The following is a 9274-nucleotide window of genomic DNA, read 5'->3' as shown; positions in this document are numbered from 1 at the left end:
CTCCCTATGAAGTTTCTCATTTAAAATGACTATCCAGGATGGGAAGGAATACTCTAGAGCTTCATTAATATCCCTTCTGTGCAAATAGCACAAACTCAAATACAGATTTGGAAAGCTTGAGCTACATTTGCAATGCGCTTCCAACAGACTATACCCTTGCAAGTTCAGCAAGTTGAAGTGATGGAACAGGGTACAACCTCCTTCAAGACTCGCAGCTTGAAGTCACTGAGACTTGTACTGGTTAAACTGGTTAGAAGCTTTATTCAAATGCCTGTGTCCAAATAGGGGCTTTGGAGCCAAATTCCACACGTACTTTAAAAAACAGAACAAAAAACACACGGTAATTTTGTTACTATTTTGACAATCTCAAATTCTCAGGATTTTTACGGGGCACCAGGCTCCATCCATACAGAAGCTTACTGCAGGATTGGGTCCTTGGTTGTGTTATAAACCTTCCCAATATCTGTTTTTCTCCTTCGCCTCCCTTCTCCACTCCTCTCTTCAGATTATACTCTTTTTCGGGCAGGAATGTGCTCTTCCCAGGGACTCCTGCTCTGTCTGAAGGGCGGCAGCATGGTCTGGGCACTAGCAAGATCCAGTGGTCATTCAAGGAAGTACTCTTCTAAGCCCAGTGAAAAGGATTAAATCCCACTGCAAAAAAAATATCCACGTTTCGCTTAATAAAGACAGTCACCTCAGCTGAAAATACTGTTGTGTTTGCATATGGAAATCCCCCTGCTGCCTCCCCGACTCAGACTCTGCCCTGGAGAAGGGGGATTGGGAAGTGAAAATAGCCACTTTGGGTCTGAAATAACCCAGATTAGCTCCAAACCCTGGTATTTTGCCGGTGACCCGCCCCTAGCAGGAGGGATAGGGGAACAGCCCGAGCCTGGAGGGGAGGTGCTGGGTTTTGAAAGGCCACGATAGGGAGTGTGAGGGTGAGGATGAAGATGGAGATGAAGATGATGAGGAGGAAGACAAATATGAAGAAGTGAAGGAAGAGGAAGATGAGAAGGATGAAGATAAAGAGGAGGAAGATGATAAGAAGGATGAAGATGAAGAAAAGGAAGAAGAGGAGGAGGAGAAAGATGAAAAGGAAGAAGAGCAGAGGAAGATGAAGAGAAGGAAGAAGATGATGAGGAAGATGAAAAAGATGAAGAGAAGTAAGATGAAAAGGAATATGAGGATGAAGATAAGGAAGAAGATGATGAAGATGAAGAGAAGGAGGAAGATGATGAAGAAAAGGTGGAAGGAAAATGAGAAGAAGGAGGAAGAGGAAGAGGAGGAAGACGAGCCCGAAGGGCGGTGCGGCTCCCGCTCCTCCCCCTCCACCGCGGCTCCGCCCCTCCTCTCAGGCGGGGGCGGGGCTACAGCCCGAGCCGGTGGCCGGACGCGCAGGCGCGGGCGGTCACCATGGCGACGCGGTGGGCGGGGCCAGGTCCCCTCAGCTCGCCTCACCTCGCCCCGCCCCGTCCCGCTCGGCCCCGCAGCGCGGCCATGGCTCCCGCCGCCGACCGTGCGGGCTACTGGGGCCCGCCGACCTCCACCCTGGAGTGGTGCGAGGAGAACTACGCCGTGTCGCACTACATCGCCGAGTTCTGTGAGTGCCGGGCCGGGCCCCGCCGCGGGGCGGGGGGTGTGAGGGAGAGCAGATGTGGCACCGCCGCCCTGCTGCGCGGGGGTTGGCCTCCGTTCACGGGAAGGTTTGGGGCCTACGGACACGCGGGTGTCAGCCAGCCTGTCTCGGAGCAGCGCCCACCCATTGGTGAACACGCGTGGCCAGCCCCTGCCCCACCCGTAGGTGTGCGTGTGGGGGCGCGCGTGCGTGCTCATAGGCGTGGCGCCCCCCGTGTCCTGCTCCCCCCAACCCCAGGCACCGTCTTGTAGGACGGGACCCTGCCAGCCTGCAAGGGGAAACCCACGCTTTCCTGCGCTTTTCTGTGATTGTTCATGACCCTTTCAAATATTCCTGCAACCCGCTTTTGGGTCCCTGTGCACGGGTTGTGAAAACCCAGCTTAAATGGTCACGTTGATGTGGGTAAAGACCAAAGGGTGCGGTCATGAGGGAAGCTTTGCAGTGTGGCAGTGCGAAGGAGTGTAGGACTTATCCCCATCAGTCTTGGGCAGGGTTAGGTGTATAAATACCAAGTAGAAAGGGATGTTTTTCAACATACTTAAAAATAAATAAATAAAAGGATGGGGGGGGTGAAGAGAAGTTAGTAGTGGAAGGACATTTTTAAGAGTAAAAATGTTAAACTGAGCCTCTGCAAGCTTCCTGTTGTTGAGATAGTATACTATGTGAAATAATCAATTGGGGGGAAATGAATGAGGTTCCATTACTTCACAGATCTAGAAACTAGATTTAACTAGCATCTTTTACAGATGCATTAAGGAATAGCTCCTATATTGGCCCCTATATTGTTGGCCGGGAGAGATTTAGGATGAACCCATCAGATTAGGGTGACCAAGAGGAGAGAAGACAAAGATGAAATGGAAGCTGGGTAATGAAAAGGAGTGTATTCTGAGTAGAGGGTTCAGAGGAAAGGAGCCCAGTTTTAGAAGACAGGAAAAACTTGTGTTGGAATTCAACCGGTGCGAATACATTAGGAGTGTATCCTTCAACAGGAGCCGAGAGATCTTTCATGACCTCTGTTTCACAGCACTTCTTGAAATGTATAATTTATTTCTACCTAATCAACTTATTTTGGATATTTAAAGGGATGTTAGTAGGTTAAAACTGGTCAACAGGGGGTTATTTCCAGGGTTTGCATGCAGCCCTGAGTCTGCCTGCTTGCTCCTCTTACTTTATTCTATTTGAAACCCAAGTGCACCAAGTAAGCTCACCATAAAACTGAGAAATATCTCTTACCTTTCACTTATATTAATTTTAGATGTTGCAAGCAATGATACAACTTTTAAAAACCAAACCAGATATTCTGAGAGAATTTCATATTGTTGTAAACATGCTCAACATTTGCTTTTACAATTGTGCAGTTTGGAGCAGGGAGGAGAAGCAGCTTCTGACAACTTCTCATTGGCTTAGAAAAATACAGCTTTTTTTCGTAAACCTACATCTGTCTAGAGCTGGGGTGTGTTGGCTTGGCATAGGCTACAAAAGCAGGATTTGTAGTGGTTTACAAGTACTGGACAGCCACTTGCTAATTTGACTTCTCATTTTTTGCATCCAGTTTTTACTCCCAAGTAATTTCTAAGAAAACACTAAAATCTTGAGATTTGAAAGGTGCTGTCAGAATGATGTCAAGTGTTTTTTCACTTTTACCGAAACACTCTTAAGAACTAACATGCTAGCTTGTGCAACTCAGGTCTTAATTGCTTTTGATGTGCTAGTGTTAGTACAGATTGAGACATCGTACTCACTTGCCATTCCAGAAACCTAGGTGGATTCCCTTTTTGTTCACCCTGTAAAAAATTAGCAAGTGGTGGCAGTTGATCAGATTTATGTATTGTATTCAGAGATGTGAATACTGTTTCTACAGTACTTGAATATGTTTCTGTTTCCTTTTGCTGCCTTTAAAGCCAATGATTTGAGCCCAGAGTTTCCTGTTTTGTCCCTTCATTCAATACTAAAAATGTCTACCCTTTTCATTGTGCTCACTAGAAGAATTAATTTGAAAATGGTTATTTTCAAAATCTAAACCATATTTGGGGCCTAGCATGATACTGTCTTCCCCACTGATCGAATTCCATGGTTCTCAACTTTGTTAGACTCAAGGCACCCCTTGAAAAATGCTGGCTCTTAACTTTTACTCCTTTTTTTGACTATGGAAAAACAATTGAGAAAATCCTCTGTTGCAGTGTACAAGTCTGAGTGGAGACAAGAAAATGTCGCAAGACCACAGCAGGTCTGAATGTTTTTGACACTATAGATTCCTATTTGAAATCTCTGGGTTTGTCTTGTGTATCATGTAGAGGTACACTGATACATCGATTGCCTATTGGATTGACACTGATAAAAGGGAAATTTTACAGCTTTTTTTGGCCATTGTAGCTGATAATGTTCTCCAGTTAATTAAGCTTTCTGACTTGGGCCCCCCACCCCCCTCCAGGTGCCTGGGTTCCCTCTCAGCTGTGGGGCCAGGGCCCCCGAATGCCTGGGTTCCTTCCTGCGAGCTGGGGTCACCCAGAATACATCCCCATACCCTCAACACTGAGTTGGAGTGGAGCAGCTGGCTCAGTGTCCCAGGCGCTGGCGTGGACTGTGGGCTGGGGTGGGTGCTGTAAAAGGCTGTAGACGTGACTGGGATGGGTGATGCTGAGCTGCCCGGCCCAGGGTGACGCAGCCCACAGTGCAACTCAGCCCGCAGTTCATATTAGTTATTGGATCCATACTAGCCGATATGCCTGGTTTAATAATTAGCTATTGGATCCGTATTAGCCAATAAATTCTTTATCAGTGCACCCCTAGTGTCATGGAGGTGTTTGCATACCTAACAGTGATTAATATTATCTAGCACCCTTAAAAGGATCTTGTGGCACCCCAGCGTGTTGCAGTCCATGGTTGGGAATCACTGGTCTAACCTGCCATCCCCCCAGCACACACTTGCTTGTTCTTGAAAGTTGCTCAAGCATCAAGCAGACTTCTGACACTTATGTAGGATGGGGCAAAGCTGTACTGACACATTTGTTTTCTACCACGCCTTTCCACCTTCCATTGCTCATATGCTGAATTAGACAAATACAGACATGCCACAAACAAACAAACCCCCCCCAAGCAAACCCTCCAGTATAGGAGGGTGGGTATACATACATTTTACCTGCTTTAAACCTGCTTCTTGGAGGTGTACAGCAGCTGTTATGTGTTGATTCTTATATCTGCATGAGCCTGTAGCAATACAAATGAGCTAAAGCACCCAGCCTAGACCCTGGATGTAGCAGGGTTAAACTTGACATGGTTTTGCATGGCTATAGCCTAGTGACACTTAGCAGTTGTAGTATAACAACTTGGAATGATATCATCTTGTTGTATCTGTGTATACCCTGCATGGGACTGTTCAGTATTAAATCTTGTTCATAATGACTGTGGGACAGTTCTCACGTTAAAGGTTATGGTATGCCTGGCCCATCAAACCCACACTGTATGTTCCCTTCATGTTCCATTTGGGTTTGAATGTCAGCTTAACAAGCACCGTCCCATTACTGTCATGCACAATTAAAACTAAGAAGGATCTGCCTTGCAAACCTGAGTAATCTGTTTGACTAGCCATTGTAAATCCTCTTTTTTTGTGAAATTTCCTATGTTAAGATTAATGCTTTTGGGATTAAAGAAACCCTCTGTAATGCTGAGGAAGGGTCTACTTAATCTGTTATTGTCAATTCTGAGATATTTCAGATCACATTGTATCATAGAAATCATATCATATGATGCTTTTCAACCACACACACAGTCTTCAGCTTGCTTTCTCTTGCGTAATATATTTTTCCTAAACAAGCACCTGCAGCATGATCACTTCTGATGCATGCCTTATTTCAGCACTTACTTATTGCCGTGTAAGTTTAGAGAACATGCAACACATAACTTCTAATTTGACAAGGGAAAGGTGAGGTTGATGGGTGACATTAGGGTAAAAGCAGGCCAGGGCACTGCATGTAGTTTCATGCTCTCCTTGCTTTTTATCAACAAGTGTTGCAGGCAGAAGTAGGCAATGGTAAGAAAAGCGCGTGCTTATCTGTCAGTCCAGGCGCTGGGCTGTAGCAGTGGCCATATCAGTTCAAGGCAGTGCACTCTACTTCCCCACCCACCCCCAAATTATTCCATTGCAGGCTGAGCTGGTCCCAGATGCCCTCAGAGGAAGATGTGAATCCCCCTTAGTGGACAGTGATTGAATAACTTAGCTGTAAGGGGAGGTTTCTTCCCAGCAGCTTGTTAGTGCGATTGGCGTATGGCCATAAATCCGAACACTAACAACAGCCTTCTCCGTGCCCCCTGTTTACTGCATCTCTCTGCTGTCACCTTCTACATGTTGTCCCTCTAAACAAAATCTCTGTTTTGGAAATCTTTCCTTGTCTCCAGTTAGTTTGGTTGCTTTTCTTAGATCTTGTCTACTACTGTTATATTAAGAGGAGATAATCAAAATTGCATAAAATATTCAATGTGATCCCACCTACTTACATTATGGCACAGTAATGTTTTTACTATTCCTCCTCCCCCCCAGTTTTATTCCTCCAAACACTTATTTTGCTTTGCTTTGTCCGATTGCTGGTACCTACTGAGAAGATGCATTGAAGTTGCTCACAACAGTTTTCAGGCCCCACAGAGATGACGTGGGGTTAATATTCTGTAGCTACTGAAGGTGAACACTTATACAAATGAGTTGCTGATCTAAAACCAATCCTTTAAATGATATATGCAAGTATTTGAAATCACTCTTCCAATTTCTGTCATCTTTCATTGTTAGTATTAAATCCTGGATGCCCCATTCATGCTATCCATTCACATATCTTTGTTAGGTCCTTTTGGATTTCCTTATCTATTTCTATTATCATCACACCTGCAAGGTCTGGGACTTGCTGGACTAAACTGAACATGCATACAGGGAAATAATTCCTGTCTTGAGGAGCTTACACAAAACCATTGAAACAGCTTGTCGGCAATTTTTGTGTCATTGTTCATGCCCACTGCTTGGTTGTAAATGAGCATATTCAACATGAGCAGTAGAAGAAAAATTTCTGGCACCCTACCAGTGGCCTTTTGCAGTATTGAAGGGAACTTTTAAAATCCTTTTCTTTTGTCTCAGCCAGTTTCTAATCCATAACACAGCTTTACCTTTCACCCCATGATTGCTTAGTTTTCTGTTTTCTTAGTGCTTCTTGTGAAAGACTCTGCTAGATTTTGGGAAAGTCCAGCTGTGTTGACTAGTCCTCCTTTTTCCATTGTGTCACGCACATACTCACAATTCAGTAGGTGCTATAGGCATTTCCCACCTGTGGGTTTACCTACTGCTGTAGTTATTGGAGACACTAAAATGCTTAAAAACTACTTAAGCCATTAAGCTACGTTATGATCAGCAGTTCAGATTCAATGTACATGTGTGTGGCATTGGAGCAGTTACCATTCCAGTAACTAAAATAAAATAAATAAAATGGATCAAATAATAATTTGTATAAGTATTCCTGTTCGACTCTCTGAAAGTTTCAGATCCCCAAAGATAGAGTAACTGAAGTTGTGAAGGATGTAGCTTTGTCCCTTAAGGAGAAAGTTAAGAACCTAATGTAAAATAAGTGATGTTTAAAGGATCAGAGCTGGCTCGATAACTAGTTTAGGTAAGTGTTCACCTGCAGTAGTTACAGATAATACCTATTTGTGTAGGGTTACTGCCTGTAGTCAGGTGAAGTGTATTTTACACTGGGGGTTTTCTCTAACAAGATCCAGTATTGTGCTGCTGATTCGGGGGGAAGGGGGGCGGTCTGTACAGCTGTTATAGCTTTTATTCCTGAATTTAAGAATTTTTCTTCTTCCTCCAAGAAACTCTGACCGTCTTAGGACAGATTGTTTTTGTCCTCTGCTTAAAATCTGCTACAGAGTCATAACTTCACCAGATTTTATATGTTGATCATTCTGTCTTAAGTCCTGCCATTTCCTTTCTTTAAGCAAAAGTCCTTCAACTACTCTCTTGGGCCAAGGGGAAGAAGTGGGAGACATTTCTATATAATCTACAGTTGTGGATGTCCCCATTTAAAGGATGATCCCATTTCTTACTTTGGAGGTACAAAGCTATGAAAGAATCCCAGTGTAATTGAACTATGCACCTTACCATGAACGGGCAATTTTATCACTACTTTCTTGAAAATGCCCTTTTCTTGAGTAGTTAGTTTATAAATCAAAGCTACCCTGAAGACAGGTGGACATCAGTTTCCATCTCTCTTGTAGATGATACAAGGATCTGGGTTTGTTGCCATGGACTGTCCTATAGCAGGAGAAATTCTTTCCCCATAAAATACATTGAATAACATTTACCATTTTAATCTACCATTTAACCCCTCTGTAGGGGTCTGTGGGCCTTATTACACCAAAGCAATTGCATTTTCTGGTAAACAGATATATTTTCCTTGTTACGCTAAAAAAGAGAAATCCCCACCATACCCAAATGAGAGAGACTTCAGCTTAAACATCTAAGAGTAGAAGTACAAGTTTGCTACCTAAAACTTCCATGCAAAGCTTTCTCTTGACATTTTGTTGTTTTAGTCGCATTTTTTCAAATCCTTTCCGCTACTGTGGGAAAGACGCATGTAAGCACCAAAGGGAAATGATTGCCTACATCATGCTGACAAGTGCACAAAATAAACAATCAGAAAAAAAAGAGAAGCAAAGCTTTTATTTCTCTAATCTTTGTAATATCAGTTGTCCAGGCTAAAAAAACCATGTTGACAGTTGGCCTTTTGTTTGTAGCCCTTGTGGTTTCAGAGCTGACCTTCCCAAACAGGTATTATGCAGTGCTGTCTTCCTAAGCTTACAGTCAGCAACATCAGCACTGGAACATACAGCTTTCTTCAGGGTCAACTGAGTGAAAACCAAATCAGTCCTACCAGCATTTACATGTTCCTTTTCTGAATCATGTAGACAGCAACATAACATGAATCTGGTCAATTTAATTCTGCCACTGGTTGGGATTAATTATCTCAAGTACTGTAAAAATGACACTTTCTTCTCCTTTTTTCCTCTTAAAGTCTGGGGCCATGTGCTTGGAGTGTTGCATGTTGCAACAGTCATTTTTTGTGAATAGCCTGGTCCTTAATGCAATAGATATCGGCAACATTTTCCAGCCCTGGAGACCTTTATGAATCTGCTTTAATCTCTGTGCCATTGCTCAAACTCTTGTCCATACCAAATACGTTTCTTCCCTTCCTGTTTCCAACTCCCTCTGTGCTTTCTTGTCATTCCCCTCTCTCAGCCAAAGAAAATGTCATTTTCTTGAAAACATAATTCCTTTTCAATGATTCTAACCTGTTACCAGAAAAAAGCCCAGTACTGTTTGGTCTTTTGAGAGAGAAGACTACAGCCCATCTGTGATCAGGACTTCTTTGCGAGCTTAGACACAGAATTCAGAGACAGTTACTGTTCCATTACTTGATTATCCTTATTGAACACTAAATCAAGATGCAATCACATTTCCCAGTGATCCTTCATTCCCTCTTAGCACATAAGGTATTACTACAATCCAAATCAGGAAAAGAGGCAAGAGACAGGCCTATAACCCAACCTTTTTATTGAGTTATACCCCAAAGCATAAGGATAAGCACTTGTCTCTGTCTGTCT

At 43.5% G+C, this 9274-nt stretch overlaps 1 protein-coding gene across 1 annotated transcript in view; it reads left to right on the top strand.

Annotated features, from left to right (window-relative positions):
• The first annotated feature begins 1466 nt into the window (after positions 1–1466).
• ACER3 (alkaline ceramidase 3) overlaps positions 1467–9274 on the top strand; it is a 74102-nt gene continuing 66294 nt past the window's right edge. The window contains exon 1 of the mRNA XM_019530454.1: positions 1467–1600. Within this exon, the coding sequence (XP_019385999.1) occupies positions 1498–1600 (103 nt within the window). The 5' untranslated portion in view covers positions 1467–1497. The remainder of the gene's footprint in view (positions 1601–9274) is intronic.

Source organism: Crocodylus porosus, unplaced genomic scaffold (genome assembly GCF_001723895.1).
Source record: "Crocodylus porosus isolate Cpor-Errol unplaced genomic scaffold, CroPor_comp1, whole genome shotgun sequence".
Classification (NCBI taxonomy): Eukaryota; Metazoa; Chordata; order Crocodylia; family Crocodylidae; genus Crocodylus; species Crocodylus porosus.
The sequence above is the reverse complement of the archived record's forward strand: the minus strand, read 5'-3'. Positions and strand labels throughout refer to the sequence as shown.